Here is a 24,592-nt window from a genome sequence, read left to right on the forward strand (position 1 = left end):
TCATGAACTCCTGCTGACACATCTAAGGTTGTGAAAGGGTTTTGGAGAATTAATCCTTGCATAAGCTACTTTATACCAAAAGTAATGTAACTGCTTTTAGAGTTGTACATTTTAAAGATGATAATACTTCCTTGGAGATTTAAAAAAATTCTAGGGCTTTTCATATATTAAAGATGATTTAAGGTTGACTTGCGGTAGATTTACTTCCAATTCATGAAATGAACAGTTGGAGAAAACACCCCAAGTCTTGATTTATGATGGTAAACTTCATAAGAAAATGAATCTACAATATTTCCTACTAAAATGGCTTTGAAATTATAGTTAAAAGACTAGACTATATTACAGCATCATATGTATTGCTCTAAACAGTTAACATGAGTCCTGAATTTTCTCAGTGTAGATAATCAGCTAATTTATGCTTAAACCCTTTTCTAGCCCTTCCAACACCCCTCCTCCAACAATTGTGTTTTTAACCTATGTGTACAGTCATGTTTCATTGCTCGGGTCAATGGAAGTTTTACTATTTTGAAACTTCCCTTCCTTCTTAAACTTCTTTCTTCTGGTTGTCAGGTGAGAACATTTTAGGGGCAATGTATCAATACGTAACCATCCTAATAAAGGCTAGCTGGTAATAATGTTCATCAGCTAAAGAGTAACACAAAAATTGAATTATTGGAAGACGGTCTTTTCTTTCTTTAAGCATTAATGAAATGTCTTTGTGTTGTTAGAATGGTGGATTTTAAGCGGAGGATCATAAAATAACCATGCTTAAAGAAATAACTTCAACGGCACTTTCTTCCTTTTCCACCCAGACCCTTGGGGCTGGTCTTCAACACATATTGAAGAAATGTAAGTAAATTTGGAAAGTTCTGATTTTCAAAAGCAAGACAAGAAACTCCTTTTCAACATTTCACGTCGTTTATTAATGCAGTACACATTAGATCCAAAATCTGCATTTTCTAAGCATACTGTGTTTGGATCTTTCAGATTCTTCTGCAGTCTTAGGTTATGTCTACAGATGTACCCTTAAGTGGATGAACAACACATTCTATAATTATTGAAAATATAGTACAGAGTGAAATGATTTAAATATAATTTAGGCACATATTGATTACGAAAATAGATCTCTCTCAATACAGTACTTCTCTGTCTTGGTAAAAATAATAAAGCAAAGAAAATAATTCATTTCTGAAGTTGCTTTCCTTCACCTGTAAAGGTTTGACCTCCTCCCACTATGCATATATACCCTTTACTGTTAAGGAAAGCTTTGCATATGTATATATAGAAGAATAAGCTACGTAAATATTGAAGACATGTCATTCTCCCAAAGGAGACAAAGTGGTTTTTAATGACTCCTTGCCTCAAACCGATGAGTCTGTAGAATTCAGAACCCACTTGGACACAGCTTAACATCCCTGCTCTTGGGGTTGACATAGGACACCGGTCACTGGTAAGGCAGTACAGGCCCTGCCCCTGCTGCTGTAGAGATAATGACTCAAAAAAGCCAGGCTAAAATTTATTAAAACAAAAGAAACCAGAAATATAAGAACCACAGGTGCTGACTTATTGGTATTACATCTTGGACCAGTCAAATGCCTTTATTTTCATTTAAGTTTGTTGAGAGCTGTAGTCAAACTGTCAGTTTAAAAGTCCTCATTCCCCGTTGTAGGGTTTTGAGCTGCAATTATATTATGTTGACTTCTAAAAGATGAATTTACCATATACATTCATATTTTATAGCTGATTGCAGTGGATTGGGATTTAATACCTATTTCCGAGCTGGCCCTGTTTAAACTATTTAGCATTTGAATTAAATGAACGTTAATTATGCACCTTGGTTTTTTGGTTCAAAACTATCTTCCTATGCTTGTTTTGATTCTACAGGAGGAAACTAGACTAGCAGTGTAAATAGATAAAATTGCCTGGTCTGGCATTGAGTGGAACTTGCTAAGAATGAAATCCTAAGGAATGCTCATTCAGAAGTTGTAGCTGTAGGTAAATCCTTCCTCCATTTGGAAAGTTCCACTGTTACTTAAGCTGACAATGATGTACAACAATATCTCTTTCCTTCCACTCCGTCTCAATCAGTAACAGAGGATTTCTTTAATTTAGCTAATGTTTTGTTCTTAAAGAAAAAAAAAATGAACCTGAAAGCCTTGGGGAGTCTGATCTCACCATATTCACACGGTGTGACAGGTATTTAAAGTAGGGGAGGCATCACTAAAGCTACTGATATTTATAAACCTGAACAACCTTTTCAAAATTGTCATAAAGTTTAACAATTTAAATATCCATACTGCATCTAAAGACTCAATAAATATAATTGCATATGTTGTGCTTTTCATAAATTAAAATCTTCAAATGCATTTCAAACCAAGATGGTATTTCCACATCATGCCTATTTAAAAGCAAATATAATAGATACTATTCCTGGTCACAAAGCCAGGCAAATCCCCCTAACTCCACTCAAAAGGCAGCAATCTAATCTAGCTTCCCTACATCTACGGAATGAGTGCTTCTCTGTTAAAATCAGAATGTGGAAAAAAAGTCTCTTTTTCCCCTTATGCACCTCTGAGAACAAGCATAATCCTCTACGTGTTTGTTTTTTTTAATTCCCTTCCGGTGTTATTTCTTCCAGACAGCTGAGTGGGTGGAGAAAGAAAAGTGATAAGGAGAGCATTTCTCATCTTCGGCATCTTCCTCCATCCCTAGGATTCTCATCTAACGCTTTGTGACATATGTAGTGGTGTCAGCATCTCTTCAAAGATGGCGCCCTTCACGTTGGAACCCCTCAGGTTGGCTTCTTGAAGGTCACACCCAGACAGGTCGCAGTTCTGTAGGACAAAAACAATATTCTTGGAAGTAATAGACAGATTTAAGGCCTTATCTGTTCCCTCTCAAAGTGATTCCTGGGGCATATTAGGAAAATGTTCCTGTATAATAAAACTCAGTTATCTCTGGAGAACTTCCAGAAATTTTGGGAGAAAGTCATATTTTCTTCTCTCTCTCTGCATTTACTCTCTCTAGTTGATGCTCAGGCTGACCACTGTCAATATGTATAAACAAAAGTTAATGACGAAGCATGTCCCTTCTGTGTTTAGGCATTTAAAATCCAGAATGGACTCCAATGTAGTAAAAAGTATCTCAACAATCCATGAACAATAATAATGCAAGGCATGGGAGCGAGGGGGTGGGGGAGACTGTGTAAAAAAAAATCTGAAAGGGATTTCACTTCATTAAATCGCATAATAGATTCTCCTTCAACCCTAACACTCACTCTTAGAGCAAGGAATTACCTCTTTTTAACCCCCAAATTATGTGTACAGTTCAATGAGTTTTAATAAATGTATACAGCAGTGTAACCACCACCACAAGTGGGAACTGCTTTCAAATTTCCCTTGAGATCAGGGAGTGACAGATGAGACAGGGATTTTGGATAAGTCCTACATCCCTGGGGATGGTGGGGACAATGGTTAGAGAGAAGGGTGACCGCACATAACCTGTCAGCAGCTGCCCCAACAGTCAACCTGATTAGTCTTTGCAATCAGCTGGATAAAGAGAAGCTTTCTGCTGTTTAACCGCATGGACTACATGCTAACTCAAACCAAGGAGAAAAACAATCATCATCATAGGTGACAGTAACACATAATAAAAAAAACTTAAATAATGGTGCTTATAATAGGTTTATAGTCTTAGGCTGGTTCTTTTTGCCTTTAAGGTTAATGGGGCCTGCTACTACGCTGCTAAGACCTATCAAGAGAACAAGGCAAAAACATTTAAAAAAATCAACAGCAAGCTAAACGTTGACGTGCTAGTCTCTACAATCCAATCTATGCCAGGTTTTCTTGTATAGGGCTGTACTGTTCAATATGATAGTCCCAGCCACATATGGCAGCTTATGTTTAAATGAATTAATATTAAATACAATTAAAAAAATCCATCTCTCAGTGGCACTGGCCACATTTTAGAAGCTCAGTAGCCATAGGTGGCTGGTGGTTGCTGGACTGACAGCAGAGTCACAGAACATGCCCACTGTCGCAGAAAGAGCTACCAGAGAGCGATGATACAGACCTATTAACAGCTATGGAGTCTGCACGCTAAATCTGCCAATCAAGATCATACATTATAAGACAATACTGATGAAAAAGGTGACTGGACAGAATGAAAATCTCAGGTTGAGATTCAAAAAAGAATATGATGCCGATTTAGAACAGGCTTTCCCTGAACCTGATTTCAAACACAGATGTCATTTCAATTTCTCAAGTAGTTCAAGAAATAATCTGGCCCCATTTAATTGTTTGGAATTAAAATTTAAGGAAACCACAATCAACTGGATTAAAAAAGCAACTAGCAAACGTATCTACTTGAGGGAGACCCAAGGAAAAGAGGAGAAATGAAATCAGCTCAGACTGAATGCCAGATGAGTCTTCAAATCTGAACCTGGCATCTGTAACTTAGGTAACCGGATCCTACTCTGGAATTCAAATTTGTTTAAACAAGCAATTGAAAGGAAAGCATCCCTTCAGCTGGGCTGGCATGTTACCTGGCAGTATTGACCAGCCAACGACTTTGTTTATGATCTCAATACATTTTGCAGGAGCTACTCAGTAATTCTAGATTTAAAAAAAACTCTTTCAACTTGCTGACTCACCTCCAAATCAGTTCCTGCCAGAGTCGCTCCTCTGAGGTTACAGTTCTTCAACTTCGCATTCTTTAAGGTAGCAACTCTCAGGTTAATTCCTGTCATTTGACTTCCTTCCATATCCACACCTTTCAGATTAGCACCTAAAGGGAATACATTTTAGGCATAGTTGAACTTGAAAATATTTATAGTCATCTATCTTCAAAAGATGCAAGCTGACTTATAACAGGTGAATGATGACCTCTGGATCCTTTGGAAATGACTGTTAATTATAAATCTGTCTCTCAACCAACATACATAAAGAGTTCTTTGTTAACAACTTGTTTGCTTACACTATGAATTAAGCATTCATGTTTTAGTCTGTATTTTTGATGGAGGAATTAAATTCGGTCTTACGATAATTAGCACTTTTAAATATGCCCTGGAAAGTTCATGGCAGTGAAGATAAGTACTGTGTCTTCTAAATATAAAAATAAATGAACTGACCAGTTCATGGACGCAACACAGCAATAAGGAATTCATAAACAAAACATTATATCCAAAAATGACAAACAACTGCCTGGCTAGATGCAAACTGAATTTCTTAATTTTGGTCCGTGTAAGGCTATGCTGTTCTGTTTGAAAGTTTAAGATGTTGATACTTAATTCTCCAACTGAAGCCCCCTTAAACATCGGAGGCCACATTTCCCGAGTTCAGCATGTTGGTCACCACGACTGAGACCAGGCAATGACTTAATCCCTTTGCAAATTCTCTAAGTACAAGACAGAAGAAATCTACATCCCTATGGTTGTCATGTTTTACCAGTAACAATTATTTTGCAGGGCTTTTTACTTAACAGTGTGTTTTTACCTTAGAGAAAGTAATTATAGATAGAATCTCACCTTCTAAATTGGCTTTAAGACCAGAAGGATCTTCAAAATTGCACAGTTTCAGGGATGCTCCTTCTGCATTAGAACAGAGCATCTTGACTCCCTGGAGATTTGCACACTGGCAAAGGTAAAGAGAAATGTCCATGTATTAAGGTTCAGAATTTTGTTTGGAATAGAAAAAATTGGCTCATACAGTAAAAGAAAAAAAAGGAGGGAAAAAAAAAAGCTCAGTTTGATACACTCACAATCAGTTAGTTTCTGTTTACAAAAAAGACTTTTCCAATTGAACCCAATAAAAACTGAGAAATGCTTTTAAAAAATAGTTGTTTTAAAAGAAACAAAAGGCAAATAAACAACAGCATTTCTGCTTTAAGAGTTTAGATAAAGAAGCTGAGGAGTCTATTTCTGTTTTTATAAACAGCCCAGGCCACGACAATGTGACAGTTGAAATGTCTGGGTGAAGAAACTTGTTAGGGGTATGGATTTTCTCCTTCCTTATTATTGTAGGAATCAATCAATGAAATTCTTGATGCTCAATAATGCTACCACTACCTTCTTTTCAAAGGCCAGACTGCTAAGGCCAGTAATGAAAGGCATCATCTAGCTACAAACACCACCAAGTTGTTTGTAGGGTCTTTCTGTACCAACCAGCAATGTTGTTGCTACACCACATTGTCAATCCTGAGTACCCAAGCCACAGTACAAGATGTAAAGAGGAAGAAGCCAGAAAATATATGTTAGAACTGTAAATTATGCTAGTTTGTCTTGGAGGATTCAATGCCATCAGATCTGAACTCTTAACAACTACTAGATAAGGCAGGAAGCTATCTATAAAGGTGTTTTAAAAACTGTAAGGCACTACATAAATAACTGTAATTATTATAAATTAGATCAGTGAAGAAATCTAAAATCCAAAGGCTGATCAAGTTATGTGATAGCTATACCTAACAAGAAAAATCCTTGTTTCGTAAGTGTAATTTCATTCACCCTACAGTCAATTCTAGTGAAAAGGAGATAAGCTATAGGCCATTTCAAATCACAGATAACTGACGAACACATGTGCGTTTCCATCTATGCCTGCGCTTTAATACCAGGTAGTACAGAAGCTCAGACTGACAGGTAGGACGATGAGGACCTGGAAGGACCAACATAACTCAAAGACGACTGGATTTTATGTACTTGAAAATATAACAGGACAGGAAGCCGACAACTTGAAAATAAATGTCTCTGGTTCCCTGCGTTATACTCCCAGGTAAAACAGACTGTAAATATTATGAAAAGTTTCCAAGGTAATTATATAAGTACTGCTCTATACTCAAGGTTATGCTATGGAATCTCAAAAAGAAACAAATATATAAGAAATTCAAGTTAAGTTTTCTGTCTTCAACCATAGAAAGCATTTCACCCACTATTTATCTAATGGTAAAGCAGGTCACCAACACTGAGACCTCAGAATTCAGCTACTAAGTAAACCAGCATTGCAGCTGTAAGAACTGGGCTATTTACTATATCAAGGGGCAATGGGTTTTGATGAAAGCAGTTAGGTTATTACTGTTTATTTAAAGTATGATAATGATATTAAGACTGTTTTTAAAAATGACCCTTATCTTTAAGAGACAAATAAAATAAATACAAGCGAAATTATGAGTTGCTGTAAAATAATCTTTGGAGAGGTAGACAATACATGATTGTTTAAACACTGATATTGTTGAAGCTGAGGAACGGAGATATAAGGGGGATTCATTATACTAGCTCATTTTTGTTTATGTTTGACATTCTCCAAAGCAAAAAGTCATTTAAAAAAGACATAAGGAAAAGAAAATACACGGCTTAGAGTCTAGTTCTAACACTGCTGACAAACTAGGCTTTGGGGCTTGGGCAAACCTCCAGGTTTCAGTTTCTTAGTCTGTAACATGGGGTCACACTCGACCATCAAGGTCCCTTCCAGCTCTTACCATACTATAAGTCTTGCACTGGGAATGTGCAATGGATTCGTAACAGCTGGATTATTATACCAGCTTTTACAAAGCAGACTAAAGTCAATAATGGCAGTTGGAGCACATGGAGGAAACACTCTAAAGGATGCTGACAGAACAGAGGGTGCAGCTCAGACATGGACCACGTAACTGTGATAACAGCTGAGGTCATCTTGGTCGACAGCAGAACTGGAGGGTTCCTATGGAAAGGTTTCACAGCCCATGAGGGAGGGATCAATTAGGAGAGAAGTTCAACAAGACGGGTGGAACCATTAGGTGCATCTTGTGCTTAGAACACATCATATTTTGTGGACACTGCAATATGTATGGCCATTCATCAGCAGTCATCTTCAAGTGCCAAAGACAATTAGCGATTAGTTTTGACTTTCACAGCCCACACACTCTGGGCAACAACTCCTCACCATGAGCCATTTTTTATCAATAATTAAATTTGCAATTCTATAGCACTTCAGTATGTATCAGATAAAATTACATAGGCTATTGAGAGACCAGTAAAAGACCTTGAGCTCACCTCCTCTCATGAGCACACCAAAGTCACAACTAATTGCTGAACAACCAGTGATAAAAAAGACTGAAACCTACCCCAAAAAAGAGACTCTAAATCCAAAGACATAAAGGAAGAAACTATGAGATGGTAGGAGTGGTGCACTCACAATATAACCAAATCCCATACCAACCAGGTGAGCGATGCACAAACTGGAGAACAGTTATATCACAGAAGTTCTCCCACAGGAGTGACAGCTCTAAGCCCCACGCCAGGCTCCCCAGCTTAAAGGTCTGGCACCAGGAAGAGGAGCCCCCTGAGCATTTGGCTTTGAAGGCCAGCTTCCTGAGGAGCTCCACAGGACTGGGGGAAACAGAGACTCCACTCTTGAAGAGCACACACAAGATCTTGCATGCACTGGGACCCAGGGCAAAAGCAATGATTCCATAGGAGCCTGGGCCAGACCTAGCTGCTGGTCTTGGAGGGTCTCCAGGGGAGGTGGTGTGGGGGGTGACAGCTGCGGCTCTCTCTGGGGTCATAAAAGCTGGTGGCAGACATAGCAGGGATCTACGTGAACTCTGGCTGGAGGCAGACATTTTGGGTCCCTGGCACCAAGACCTGGCCCCAACCAACAGCCTGTAGGCTCCACTGCTGGGATGCCTCAGGCCAACCAACTAACAGTGTGGAAATACAGCACCACCTATCAGCAGACAGGCTGCCTAAAGACTTCCTGAGCCTACAGACACCTCTAGACATGCCCCAGATACAGCCCTGCCCACCAGAGGGCCAAGACCCAGCTCCACCCACCAGTGGGCAGGCACCAGCCCTTTCTGCTAGGTAGCCTGCACAAGCTTCTAGACAAAGCCTCACAGCAGGGGGCAGACACCAGAAGCAAGAAAACTATGATCCTGCAGCACTGAGTCCACAAACATAGGTCAGAAAGTACCCTAGGACCAGGCTGGCCCTTGGGTGATGACAGAGGAGTGTACTGCTGGGACACATAGGACAACCCCTACTGAGGGCCACTTCTCCAAGGTCAAGAAACATAAGCCACTACATACATAAAAATAAAACAGTAACTTAAACAAAATGAGATGGCAAAGGAATAAGTTCCGGAAGAAGGAACAAGATAAAACCCCAGAAGCAGAACAAATAAGTGCAGTGGAGATAGGCCATCTACCTGAGAAAGAGTTAAGAGTAATGATCGTACAGATGATCCAAGAACTCGGGGGAAAAAATGGATGCACAGAGCGAGAAGTTGCAAGAAGGTTTTTAGCAAAGAGTTAGAAAATATAAAGAGTAACAAACAGAGTTGAAGAATACAATAACAAATGAAAAATACACTAGAAGCAATCAGTAGCAGAATAAATGAGGCAGAAAAAAGCAGTGAGCTGGAAGACAGAGTGGTGGAAACCACTGCCCTGGAACAGAATAAAGAAAAAATAATGAAAGGAAATGAGGAGAGTTTAAGAGCCCTTTGGGACAAATGTCAAAAATACCAACATTCACATTAAAGGGGTCCCAGAAGGAGATGAGGGAGAGAAAGAACCTGAGAAAATATCTGAAGAGATAATAGCTAAAAATGTCCCTGACGTGGGAAAGGAAATAGTCACCAAAGTCCAGGAAGCACAGAGAGTGCCATACAGGGTTAACCCAAGGAGGAACACACTCAGACACATAATAATCAAATTGATAAAAATTAAAGACAAAGAAAATATTAAAAGCAACAAGTAACAAACAAGGAAATCCCCTGAAGACTATCAGCTGATTTCTCAGCACAAACTCTGCAGGCCAGAAAGGAGTAGCACAATATATTTAAAGTGAAGAAAGGGAAAAACCTCCAGCCAAGAATACTCTACCCAGCAAGGCTCTCGTTCAGATTTGACAGAGAAATCAGAAGCTTTACAGACAAGCAAAAATTAACAGAATTCAGCACCACCAAACCAGTTTTACAACAAATGCTAAAGGAACTTCTCCAAGAAAAGGTCACAGCTAGAAACAAGAAAATTATAAAATGGGAAAGTTCACTGGTAAAGGCAACTACACAGTAAAGGTAGGAAATCATCCACACACAAATATGATACCAAAAGCAGTAATTGTGAGAGAAGGAGAGTACAAATGCAGGATATTTAAAATGCATTTGAAATTAAGAGATCAGCAACTTCAAACAATAAGGCATAGATACAGACTGATATATTAAAACATCACGGTAGCTACAAACAAAAAAATCTGTAATATATACACAAAAAAGAAAAAACACTAAAGATAGTCATCAAATCACAAGAAAACAAAAGAGGAAACAAAGAAAAAAGACCTACAAAAACAAATCCAAAACAATTAACAAAATGGCAATAAGAACATACATATTGATTATTACCTTAAATATAAATGGATTAAATGCTCCAACCAAAAGACACACACTGACTGCATGTAAAAACAGGACCCATATATATGCTGTCTACAAGAGACCGACTTCAGAGCTAGAGACAAATACAGACTGAAAGTGAGGTGATGGAAAAAGGTATTCCATGCAACTAGAAATCAAAAGAAGGCTGGAGTAGCAACACTCATATCAGACAAAATTGACTTTAAAATAGAAGACTGTTACAAGAAACAAAAAAGGACACTACATAATGAACAAGGGATTAATCCAAGAAGATATAACAATTGTAAATACGTATACACCCAACACAGGAGCTCTTCAACATATAAGGCAGATGTTAACAGACATAAAAGAAGAAATTGAGAGTAACACAATAATAGCTGGGGACTTTAGTACCCCACTTACATCAATGGACAGAAAATCCGGACAGAAAATCCGGACTGAAAATCAATAAGGAAACACGGGCCTTAAATGAAACATCAGACCAGATAGACCTGATATTTATAGAGCATTCCATCCGAAAGCAGCAGAATACACATTCTTTTCAAGCGCACATGGAACATTCTCCACGATTCATCACATGCTGGGCCACAAACCAAGTCTTGGTAAATTTAAGAAAACTGAAATTGTATCAAGCATCTTTTCCAACCACAACACTATGAGATTAGAAATCAAGTACAAGAAAAAAACTGCAAAACACACAACAATGTGGAGGCTAAATAATATGCTACTAAACAACCAATGGATCACTACAGAAATCAAAGAGGAAACCAAAAAATACCCAGATGGGACTTCCCTGGTGGTCCAGTGGTTAAGAATCTGCCTTCCAATGCAGGGGACGTGGGTTCGATCCCTGGTCAGGGAACTAAGATCCCACATGCCACGGGGGAACTAAGCCCGCACGTCCCAACTACTGAGACTGCGCACTCTGGAGCCTGCGCGCCACATCTAGAGAGAAGCCCATATGCCGCAACGAAGAGCCCATGCACCGCAACGAAAGATCCCGCATGCTGCAATGAAGATCCCGCATGCTGCAACTGAGACCTAACACAGCCAGTTAAATAAATATATATATTAAAAAACAAACAAACAAACAAAACAAAAAATACATAGAGACAAATGAAGTTTGAAAACACAATGATCCAAAACCTATGGGATGCAGCAAAAGCAATTCTAAGAGGAAAGTTTATACTCATAACAGCTTACCTCAGGAAACAAGAAAAATCTCAAATAAACAACCTAACCTTACACCTAAAGCAACTAGAGGAAGAAGAACAAACAAAATCCAAAGTTAATAGAAAGAAAGAAATCATAAAGATCAGAGTAGAAATAAATGAAATTGAGACTAAGAAAACAATAGCAAAGATCAATGAAACTAAAAGCTGGTTCTCTGAGAAGATAAAGAAAACTAAAGGAAAGGGCCCAAATCAATAAAATTAGAACTGAAAAAGGAGAAGTAACAACTGACACTGCAGAAATACAAAGGAGCATGAGAGATTACTACAAGCAACTATATGCCAATAAAATGGGCAACCTAGGACAAATGAACAAATTCTTAGAAAGGTACAACCTCGCAAAACTGAACCAGGAAGAAACAGAAAATATGAACAGACCAATTACAAGTACTAAAATTGAATCTGTGATTAAAAATCTCCCAACAAACAGAAGTCCAGGACCAGAAGGCTCCACAGGTGAATGCTATCAAACATTTAGAGAAAAGTTAACACCTACACTTCTGAAACTATTCCAAAAAATTGCACAGGAAGAAGCACTTCCAAACTCACTCTATAAGGCCACCATCACCCTGATACCATAATCAGACAAAGATACCACAAAAAAAGAAAATTACAGGAGACTACCAGGCAAAAATCCTCAACAAAATACTAGCAAACCGAAGCCAACAATACATTAAAAGGATCATACATGATAATCAAGTGGGATTTATCCCAGGGATGCAAGGATTTTTCAATATCTGCAAACCAATCAGTGTGATACATCCCAAAACAAACCGAAGAATAAAAACCATATTATCATCTCAATAGATGCAGAAAAAGCTTTTCATAAAATTCAACATCCAGATTAGTTGAAGATGGCGGAGCAGAAGGACATGCTCTCACTCCCTCTTGCGAGAGCACTGGAATCACAACTAACTGCTGAACAATCATTGAGAGGAAGACACTGGAACTCACCAAAAAAGATACCCCACATCCAAAGACAAAGGAGAAGCCACAATGAGATGGTAGGAGGGGCGCAACCACAATAAAATCAAATTCCATAACTGCTGGGTGGGTGACCCACAAACTGGAGAACTCTTATACCACAGAAGTCCACCCACTGGAGTGAAGGTTCTGAGCCCCACGTCAGGCTTCTGAACCTGGGGTCCGGCAGCGGGAGGAGGAATTCCTAGAAAATCAGACTTTGAAGACTAGCGGGATTTGATTGCAGGATGTTGACAGGACTGGGGTAAAGAGACTCCACTCTTGGAGGGCACACACAAAGTAGTGTGTGCATTGGGACCCAGGGGAAGGAGCAGTGACCCAACAGAGACTGAAACAGAACTACTTGCTAGTGTTGGGGGGTTTCCTGCAGAGGAGGGGGTTGGCTGTGTCTCACTGTGAGGACAAGGACACTGGAAACAGAAGTTCTGGGAAGTATTCCTTGGCTTGAGCCCTCCCAGAGGCTGCCATTAGCCCCACCAAAGAGCCCTGTTGTTGTTTGGCCTGAGGCTCCAGTGTTGGGTGCCTCAGGCCAAACAACCAACAGGGAGGGGACCCAGCCCCACCATCAGCAGACAAGCAGATTAAAGTTTTACTGAGCTCTGCCCACCAGAGCAACAAACAGCCAGCTCTACCCACCACCAGTCCCTCCCATCAGAAAACTTGCACAAGCCTCTTAGACAGCCTCACCCACCAGAGGGCAGAGAGCAGAAGCAAGAAGAACTACAATATTTATACACCCAACATAAGAGCAACTCAATACCTAAGGAAAATACTAACAGCCATAAAAGGGGAAATCAACAGTAACACATTCATAGTAGGGGACTTCAACACCCCACTTTCACCAACGCACAGATCATCCTAAATGAAAATAAATAAGGAAACACAAACTTTAAATGATACATTAAACAAGATGACCTTAATTGATATAATTTATAAGACACGCCAACCAAAAACAACAGAATACACATTTTTCTCAAGTGCTCATGGAACATTCTCCAGGACAGATCATATCCTGGGTCACAAATCAAGCCTTGGTAAATTCAAGAAAATTGAAATTGTATCAAGTATCTTTTACGACCACAATGCTAGGAGACTAGATATCAATTACAGGAAAAGATCTGTAAAAAATACAAACACATGGCAGCTAAACAATACACTATTTAATAACGAAGTGATCACTGAAGAAATCAAAGAGGAAATCAAAAAATACCTAGAAAAAAATGACAATGGAGACACAACGACCCAAAACCTATGCGATGCAGCAAAAGCAGTTATAAGAGGGAAGTTTATAGCAATAAAATCCTACCTTAAGAAACAGGAAACATCTCGAATAAACAACCTAACTTTGCACCTAAAGCAATTAGAGAAAGAAGAAAAAAAAACCGCAAAGTTAGAAGGAAAGAAATCCTAAAAATCAGATCAGAAATAAATGCAAAAGAAATGAAGGAAATGACAGCAAAGATCAATAACACTAAAAGGTGGTTCTCTGAGAAGATAAACAAAATTGATAAACCATTAGCCAGACTCATCAAGAAAAAAAGGGAGAAGACTCAAATCAATAGAATCAGAAATGAAAAAGGAGAAGTAACAACTGACACTGCAGAAACACAAAGGATCATGGGAGATTACTACAAGCAACTCTATGCCAATAAAATGGACAACCTGGAAGAAATGGACAAATTCTTAGAAATGCACAACCTGCCAAGACTGAATCAGAAAGAAATAGAAAATATGAACAGACCAGTCACAAGCACTGAAATTGAAACTGTGATTAAAAATCTTCCAACAAACAAAAGCCCAGGACCAGATGGCTTCACAGGCGAATTCTATCAAACATTTAGAGAAGAGCTAACACCTATCCTTCCCAAACTCTTCCAAAATACAGTAGATGGAGGAACACTCCCAAACTCACTTTACAAGACCACCATCACCTTGATACAAAAACCAGACAAGTATGTCACAAAGAAAGAAAACTACAGGCTAATATCACTGATGAACACAGATGCAAAAATCCTCAACAAAATACTAGCAAACAGAATCCAACAGCACATTAAACGGATCATACACCATGATCAAGTGGGGTTTATTCCAGGAATGCAAGGATTCTTCAATATATGCAAAGCAATCAATGTGATAAACCATATTAACAAACTGAAGGACAAAAACCATATGATCATCTCAATAGATGGAGAGAAAGCTTTCGACAAAATTCAACACCCATTTATTGACTGCAGGATGTTGACAGGACTGGGGTAAACAAAGACTCCACTCTTGGAGGGCACACACAAAGTAGAGTGTGCACTGGGACCCAGGGGAAGGAGCACTGACCCCACAGAGACTGAAACATGTATGATAAAAACCATTTATGATAAAAACCCTGCAGAACGTAGGCATAGAGGGAACTTGCCTCAACATAATAAAGGCCATATATGACAAACCCACAGCCAATATCGTCCTCAATGGTGAAAAGGTGAAAGCATTTCCACTAGGGTCAGGAACAAGACAAGGTTGCCCACTCTCACCACTCTTATTCCACATAGTTTTGCAAGTTTTAGCCACAGCAATCAGAGAAGAAAAGGAAATAAAAGGAATCCAAATCGGAAAAGAAGAAGTAAAGCTGTCACTGTTTGCAGATGACATGATACTATACATAGAGAATCCTAAAGATGCTACCAGAAAACTACTAGAGCTAATCAATGAATCTGGAAAAGCAGAACGATACAAAAGTAATGCACAGAAATCTCTGGCATTCCTATACACTAATGATGAAAAATCTGAAAGTGAAATCAAGAAAACACTCCCATTTACCATTGCAACAAAAAGAATAAAATATCTAGGAATAAACCTACCTAAGGAGACAAAAGACCTGTATGCAGAAAATTATAAGACACTGATGAAAGAAATTAAAGATGATACAAACAGATGGAGAGATATACCATGTTCTTGGATTGGAAGAATCAACATTGTGAAAATGACTCTACTTCCCAAAGCAATCTATAGATTCAATGCAATCCCTATCAAACTACCACTGGCATTTTTCACAGAACTATAAAAATAAATTTCACAATTTGCATGGAAACACAAAAGACCGCGAATAGCAAAAGCAACCTTGAGAATGAAAAACGGAGCTGGAGGAATCACGCTCCCTGACTTCACACTACACTACAAAGCTACAGTAATCAAGACAGTATGGTATGGGCACAAAAACAGAAATATAGATCAATGGAACAGGAAAGAAAGCCCAGAGATAAACCCACGCACATATGGTCACCTTATCTTTGATAAAGGAGGCAGGAACATACAGTGGAGAAAGGACAGCCTCTTCAATAAGTGTTGCTGGGAAAACTGGAAGGTACATGGAAAAGTATGAGATTAGATCACTCCCTAACATCATACACAAAAATAAGCTCAAAATGGATTAAAGACCTAAATGTAAGGTCAGAAACTATCAAACTCTTAGAGGAAAAACATAGGTAGAACACTCTATGACATAAATCACAGCAAGATCCTTTTTGACCCACCTCCTAGAGTAATGGAGATAAAAACAAAAATAAACAAATGGGACCTAATGAAACTTCAAAGCTTTTGCACAGCAAAGGAAACCATAAACAAGACCAAAAGACAACCCTCAGAATGGGAGAAAATATTTGCAAATGAAGCAACTGACAAAGGATTAATCTCCAAAATTTATAAGCAGCTCATGCAGCTCAATAACAAAAAACCAAACAACCCAATCCAAAAATGGAAGACCTAAATAGACATTTCTCGTAAGAAGATAGACAGACTGCCAACAAACACATGGAAGAATGCTCAACATCATTAATCATTAGAGAAATGGAAATCAAAACTACAATGAGACATCATCTCACACCAGTCAGAATGGCCTTCATCAAAAACTCTAGAAACTACAAATGCTGGCAAGGGTGCGGAGAAAAGGGAACCCTCTTGCACTGCTGGTGGAAATGTAAACTGATACAGCCACTGTGGAGAAAAGTATGGAGGTTCCTTAAAAAACTACAAGTAGAACTACCATATGACCCAGCAATCCCACTACTGGGCATATACCCTGAGAAAACCATAATTCAAAAAGAGTCATGTACCAAAATGTTCATTGCAGCTCTATTTACAATAGCCCAGAGATGGAAACAACCTAAGTGTCCTTCATCGGTTGAATGGATAAAGAAGGTGTGGCACATACATACAATGGAATATTACTCAGCCATAAAAAAAAATGAAACTGAGCTATTTGTAATGAGGTGGATAGACCTAGAGTCTGTCATACAGAGTGAAGTAAGTCAGAAAGAGAAGGACAAATACCGTATGCTAACACATATATATGGAATTTAAGAAAAAAAAATGTTATGAAGAACCTAGGGGTAAAACAGGAATAAAGACAGAGACCTACTGGAGAACAGACTTGAGGATATGGGGAGGGGGAAGGGTGAGGTGTGTTAGGGCGAGAGAGAGACATGGACATATATATACTAACAAACGTAAGGTAGATAGCCAGTGGGAAGCAGCCGCATGGCACAGGGAAACCGGCTCGGTTCTTTGTGGCTGTCTGGAGGGGTGGGATAGGGAGGGTGGGAGGGAGGGAGACAAAGAGGGAAGAGATATGGGAACATATATATATGTATAACTGACTCACTCTGTTATAAAGCAGAAACTAACACACCATTGTAAAGCAATTATACCCCAATAAAGATGTTAAAAAAAAAAAAAAAAGAACTATAATCCTGCAGCCTGTGGAACAAAAAGCACATTCATAGAAAGACAGACACGATGAAAAGACAGAGGGCTATGTACCAGATGAAGGAACCAGATAAAACCCCAGAAAAACCACTAAATGAAGTAGAAATAGAATTCAGAATAATGATAGTGAAGATGATCCAGGACCTCAGAAAAAGAATGGAGGCAGAAATCGAGAAAATGCAAGAAATGCTTAACCAAGACCTAGAAGAATTAAAGAACAAACAAACAGGGCTTCCCTGGTGGTGCAGTGGTTGAGAGTCCGCCTGCCGATGCAGGGGATGTGGGTTCGTGACCCGGTCTGGGAAGATCCCACATTCCGCGGAGCGGCTGGGCCCGTGAGCTATGGCCGCTGAGCCTGCGCCTCTGGAGCCTGTGCTCCGCAGCGGGAGAGGCCACAACAGTGAGAGGCCTGCAGACAGCAAAAAAAAAAAAAAAAAAGAACAAACAGAGATGAACAATACAATAATGGAAATGAAAAATACACTAGAAAGAATCAATAGCAGAATAACTGAGGCAGAAGAACGGATAAGCAACCTGGAAGACAGAATGGTGGAATTCACTGCTGCAGAACAGAATAAAGAAAAAGAATGAAAAGAAATGAAGACAGCCTAAGAGACTTCTGGGACAACATTAAATGCAACAAAATTCGCATTACAGGGGTCCCAGAAGGAGAAGAGAGAGAGAAAGTACCAGAGAAAATACTTGAAGAGATTATAGTTGAAAACTTCCCTAACATGAGAAATGAAATAGCCACCCAAGTCCAGGAATCACAGAGAGTCCCATACAGGCTAAACCCAAGGAGAAACACGCCGAGACACATAGTAATCAAACTGGCAAAAATTAAAGACAAAGAAAAATCACTGAAAGCAGCAAGGGAAAAATGACAAATAACATACAAGGGAACTCCCGTAAGGTTAACAGCTGATTTCTCAGCAGAGATTCTACAAGCCAGAAGGGAGTGGCATGATATAATTAAAGTGATGAAAGGGAAGAACCTACAACCAAGATTACTCTACCCAGCATGGATCTCATTCAGATTCGATGGAGACATCAAAAGCTTTACAGACAAGCAAAAGCTAAGAGAATTCAGCACCACCAAACCAGCTCTACAGCAAATGCTAAAGGAACTTCTCTAAGTGGGAAACACAAGAGAAGAAAAGGACCTACAAAAACAAACCCAAAACGATTAACAAAATGGTAATAGGAACGTACATATAGATAATTACCTTAAACGTGAAAGGATTAAATGCCCCAACCAAAAGACACAGGCTTGTTGAATGGATACAAAAACAAGACCCATCTATATGCTGTCTACAAGAGACCCACTTCAGACCCAGGGACACATACAGGCTGAAAGTGAGGGGATGGAAAAAGATATTCTATGTAAATGGAAATGAAAAGAAAGCTGGAGTAGCAATACTTATATCAGATAAAATAGACTTTAAAATAAAGAATGTTACAAGAGACAAGGAAGGACACTACATAATGATCAAGGGATCATTCCAAGAAGATATAACAATTATAAATATATATGCACCCAACACAGGAACACGTCAATACATAAGGCAACTGCTAACAGCTATAAAAGAGGAAATCGATAGTGACACAATAATAGCGGGGACTTTAACACCTCACTTACACCAATGGACAGATCATCCAAACAGAAAATTAATAAGGAAACACAAGCTTTAAATGACACAACAGACCAGACATATTTAATTGATATTCATAGGACATCCCATCCAAAAATAGATTACACTTTCTTCTCAAGTGTGCACACAACATTCTCCAGGATAGATCACATCTTAGGTCACAAATCAAGCCTCAGTAAATTTACTGAAATCATGAAATCATATCAAGCATCTTTTCTGACCACAATGCTATGAGATTAGAAATCAATTACAGGCAAAAAAATGTAAAAAACACAAACACATGGAGGCTAAACAATACGTTACTAAATAACCAAGAGATCACTGAAGAAATCAAAGAAGAAATCAAAAAATTCCTAGAGACAAATGACAATGAAAAGACGACGATCCAAAACCTATGGGATGCAGCAAAAGCATTTCTAGGAGGCAAGTTTATAGCTATAGAAGCCTACCTCAAGAAACAAGAAAAATGTCAAATAAACAATCTAACCTTACACCTAAAGGAACTAGAGAAAGAAGAACAAACAAAACCCAAAGTCAGCAGAAAGAAAGAAATCATAAAGATCAGAGCAGAAATAAATGAAACAGAAACAAAGAAAACAATAGCAAAGATCAATAAAACTAAGAGCTGATTCTTTGAGAAGATAAACAAAATTGACAAACCATTAGACAGACTCATCAAGAAAAAGAGGGAGAGGACTCAAATCAATAGAATTAGAAATGGAAAAGAAGTTACAACAGACACCACAGATATACAAGAGACAACCTCCTAAGAGACAACCACAAGCAAATGTATGCCAATAAAATGGACAATCTGGAAGAAATCGACAAATTCTTAGAAAGGTATAACCTCCCAAGACTGAACCAGGAAGAAACAGAAAATATGAACAGACCAATCACAAGTAATGAAATTGAAACTGTGATTAAAAATCTTCCAACAAACAAAAGTCCAGGACCAGAATGCTTCACAGGTGAATTCTATGAAACATTTCGAGAAGAGCTAACACCCATGCTTCTCAAACTCTTCCAAAGAATTGCAGAGGAAGAAAAACTCCCAAACTCATTCTACGAGGCCACCATCACCCTGATACCAAAACCAGACAAAGATACTAAAAAAAAAAGAAAATTACAGACCAATATCACTGATGAATATAGATCCAAAAATCCTCAACAAAATACTAGCAAACAGAATCCAACAACACATTAAAAGAATCATACACCATGATCAAGTGGGATTTATCCCAGGGATGCAAGGATCCTTCAATATATGCAAATCAATCAATGTGATACATCATATTAACAAAGTGAAGAATAAAAATCATATGATCATGTCAATAGATGCAGTAAAACCTTCTGACAAAATTCAACACACACTTATGAAAAAAACTCTCCAGAAAGTGGGCATAGAGGCAACCTACCTCAACATAATAAAGGCCATATACGACAAACCCACAGCAAACATCATTCTCAATGGTGAAAAAGTGTTTCCTCTAAGATCAGGAACAAGACAAGGATGTACACTCTCACCACTCTTATTCAACATAGGTTTGGAAGTCCTAGCCATGGCAATCAGAGAAGAAATAAAAGGAATAGAAATTGGAAAAGAAGAAGTAAAACTGTCACTGTTGGCAGATGACATGATACTATACATAGAGAATCCTAAAGATGCCACCAGAAAACAACTAGAGCTAACCAATGAATTTGGTAAATTTGCAGGATACAAAATGAATGCACAGAAATCTCTCGCATTCCTATACACTAATGGTGAAAAATCTGAAAGAGAAATTAAGGAAACACTCCCATTTACCACTGCAACAAAAAGAATAAAATACCTAGGAATAAACCTACTTAGGGAGACAAAAGACCTGTATGCAGAAAACTATAAGACACTGATGAAAGAAATTCAAGATATACAAACAAATGGAGAGATATACCATGTTCTTGGATTGGAGAATCAATACTGTCAAAATGACTATACTACCCAAAGGAACCTACAGATTCAATGCAATCCCTATCAAATTACCAATGGCATTTTTTACAGAACTAAAACAAAAAAATCTTAAAATTTGTGTGGAGACACAAAAGACCCCGAATAGCCAAAGCAGTCTTGAGGGAAAAAAACGGAGCTGGAGGAATCAGACTGCCTGACTTCAGACTATATTACAAAGCTACAGTAATGAAGACACTATGGTACTGGCACAAAAACAGAAACATAGATCAATGGAACAAGATAGAAAGCCCAGAGATAAACCCATGCACCTAGGGTCAACTAATCTATGACAAAGGAAGCAAGGATATACAATGGAGAATAGACAGTCTCTTCAGTAAGTGGTGCTGTGAAAACTGGACAGCTACATGTAAAAGAATGAAATTAGAACACTCCCTAACACCATACAGAAAAATAAACTCAAAATGGATTAGAGACCTAAATATAAGACTGGACAGTATAAAACTCTTAGAGGAAAACAGGAAGAACACTCTTTGACATAAATCACAGCAAGATCTTTTTGATCCACCTTCTAGAGTAATGGAAATAAAAACAAAAACAAACAAATGGGACCTAATGAAACTTAAAACCTTTTGCACAGCAAAGGAAACCATAAACTAGATGAAAAGAGAACCCTCACAATGGGAGAAAATATTTGCAAACGGATCAACAGACAAAGGATTAATCTCCAAAATATATAAGCAGCTCATGGAGCTCAATATTAAAGAAACAAACAACCCAATCCGAAAATGGGTAGAAGACCTAAATAGACATTTCTCCAAAGAAGACATACAGATGTCCAAGAAGCACATGAAAAGCTGCTCAACATCACTAATTATTAGAGAAATGCAAATCAAAACTTCAGTGAGGTATCACCTCACACCAGTCAGAATGGGCATCATCAGAAAATCTACAAACAACAAATGCTGGAGATGGAGTGGAGAAAACGGAACCCTCTTGCACCGTTGGTGGGAATGTAAATTGATACAGCCACTATGGAGAACAGTATGGAAGTTCCTTAAAAAACTAAAAATAGAATTACCATAGGACCCAGCAATTCCACTACTGGGTGTATACCCAGAGAAAACCATAATTCAAAAAGACACATGCACCCCAATATTCATTGCAGCACTATTTACAACAGCCACGTCATGGAAGCAACCTAAATGCCCATCGACAGACGAATGGATAAAGAAGATGTGGTACATATATACTATGGAATATTACTCAGCCATAAAAAGGAATGAAATTGGGTCATTTGTAGAGATGTGGATGGATCTAGAGACTCTCATACTGAGTGAAGTAAGTCAGAAAGAGAAAAACAAATATCATATATGAACGCATATATGTGGAACCTAGAAAAATGGTACAGATGAAACAGTTTGCAGGATAGAAATTGAGACACAGATGTAGAGAACAAACGTATGGACACCAAGGGGGGAAAGCGGCGGGGGGTGGTGGTGGTGGTGGTATGATGAATTGGGAGATTGGGATTGACATGTATACACTGATGTGTATAAAATGGATGAGTAATAAGAACCTGCTCTATAAAAAAATAAATTAAATCCAAAAATAAAAAGTTAAATTACATGCTTACACTGAATTCACCTCACAAATATAATGCTGAGGAAAAGAAGCCAGACACACAAAAAGTATTTACTAAATGATTCCATTTATTAAATTTCAAAGATACGTAGAACTCACCTATGGTGTTGTAAGAAGTCAGGATATTGGTTACCCTTGATTAGAAGGAGGACATGAGGGCTTCTGGGGTAATGGTCTGTTTCTTGATCTAGTGCTGACTTTATAAATGTGCTCACTTTGTGAACATTTATTGACTTATACATTTATAATTTGTGCGTTTTTCTGTATTAGTATTATGTTTCAATAAAGTCTGTGTTAAAAAGATCAAAAAAAACAATCAACATCCATTTATGATAAAAACTCTCCAGAAAGTGGGCCAGAGGGAACCCAGTTCAACATAATAAAGCCCATATGTGACAAACCCACAGCTATCATACTCAATGGTGAAAAGCTGAAAGCTTTTCCTTTAAGATCAGGATCTTCCTTTAAGATCAGGAACAGGACAAGGATATCCATTCTCACCACTTTTATTCAAAATAGTTTTGACATCCTAGCCACAGGAATCAGAGAAGAAAAAGAAAAAAAAAAAAAAGAAATCCAAATTGAAAAAGAAAAAGTAAAACTATCACTGCTTGCAGATGATATGATACTATACGTAGAAAATCCTATAGAAGCTACCAGAAAACTGCTAGAGCTCTTCAATGAATTTGGTTAAGTTGCAGGATAGAAAATTAATACACAGAAACCTGTTGCATTTCTACACACTAACAATGAAAGATCAGAAAGAAAAATTAAGGAAACAATCCCATTTACCATTGCATCAAAAAGAATAAAATACCTAGGAATAAATTTACCTAAGGAGGTAAAAGACCTGTACTCCCAAAACTATAAGATGCTAATGAAAGAAATGGAAGATGATACAAATGGAAAGATATACCGTGTTCTTGAATTGGAAGAATCAATACTGTCAAGATGACCAGACTACCCAAGGCAATCTACAGATTCAATGCTATCCCTATCAAATTACAATGCCATTTTTCATAGAACTAGAACAAAAAAAATTTTTAATTTGTATGGAAACACAAAAGACCCCGAATAGCCAAAGCAATCTTGAGAAAGAAAACTGGAGATGGAGGAATCAGGCTCCCTGACTTCAGACTATAATACAAAGCTATAGTAACCAAAACAGGATGGTACTGGCACAAAAACAGAACTATACATCAGTGGAACAGTATAGAAAGCCCAGAAATAAACCTACACACCTATGTTCAATTAATCTATGAGAAAGGTGCAAGAATATACAGTGGAGAAGACAGTCTCTTTACCATGTGGTGCTGGGAAATTGGGAAAGCTAGATGTAACAGAATGATATGAGAACATTCTCTAACACCATACACAAAAATAAACTCAAGACTTCCGTGGGTACCCAGTGGTTAAGACTCCATGCTTCCATTGCAGGGGGCATGGGTTTGATCCCTGGTCTGGGAACTAAGATCCCTCAGGCCACGTGGTGTGGCCAAAAAAAGAAACAACAAAAACAAAAACAAACAAACAAAAACTCAAAATGACCTAAAGACCTTAATGACCTAAGACCTAAAGACCTAAATGACCTTAAAGACCTAAATGTAGTACCGGATACTATAAAACTGAGCGGAAAACATAGGCAGAACACACTTTGACATAGATTGCAGCAGTATCTTTTTAGATTTGTCTCCTAGAATAATGAAAATAAAAACAAAAATAAACAAACGGGAACTAATTAAACTTAAAAGCTTTTGCACAGCAAAGGAAACCATAAACATAACAAAAAGACAATCTACAGAATGGGAGACAATTTGCAAACGATGCAACTGACAAGGGATTAACTCCAAAATATACAAACAGCTCTTGCAGCTCAATATCAAAAAAACAAACAACGCAATCAAAAAATGGGCAAAAGATCTAAACAGACATTTCTCCAAAGAAGATATAGAGATGGCCAAAAAGCACATGAAAAGATGCTCAACACTGCTAATTATTAGAGAA

At 38.2% G+C, this 24,592-nt stretch overlaps 1 protein-coding gene across 1 annotated transcript in view; it reads right to left on the reverse strand.

Moving 5' to 3' along the window:
- Positions 1 to 904: 904 nt before the first annotated feature.
- The window catches only part of KCTD9 (potassium channel tetramerization domain containing 9), a 52,813-nt gene continuing 29,125 nt past the window's right edge, over positions 905 to 24,592 (reverse strand). The window contains exons 10-12 of the mRNA XM_007458825.1: positions 5,525 to 5,630; positions 4,652 to 4,785; positions 905 to 2,834 (exon numbers count right to left, since the gene is read on the reverse strand). Of these exons, the coding sequence (XP_007458887.1) occupies positions 2,718 to 2,834; positions 4,652 to 4,785; positions 5,525 to 5,630 (357 nt within the window). The 3' untranslated portion in view covers positions 905 to 2,717. The remainder of the gene's footprint in view (positions 2,835 to 4,651; positions 4,786 to 5,524; positions 5,631 to 24,592) is intronic.

The sequence above is a fragment of the Lipotes vexillifer genome, unplaced genomic scaffold, assembly GCF_000442215.2.
Source record: "Lipotes vexillifer unplaced genomic scaffold, Lipotes_vexillifer_v1.1 scaffold484, whole genome shotgun sequence".
In the NCBI taxonomy this organism is placed as follows: Eukaryota; Metazoa; Chordata; class Mammalia; order Artiodactyla; family Lipotidae; genus Lipotes; species Lipotes vexillifer.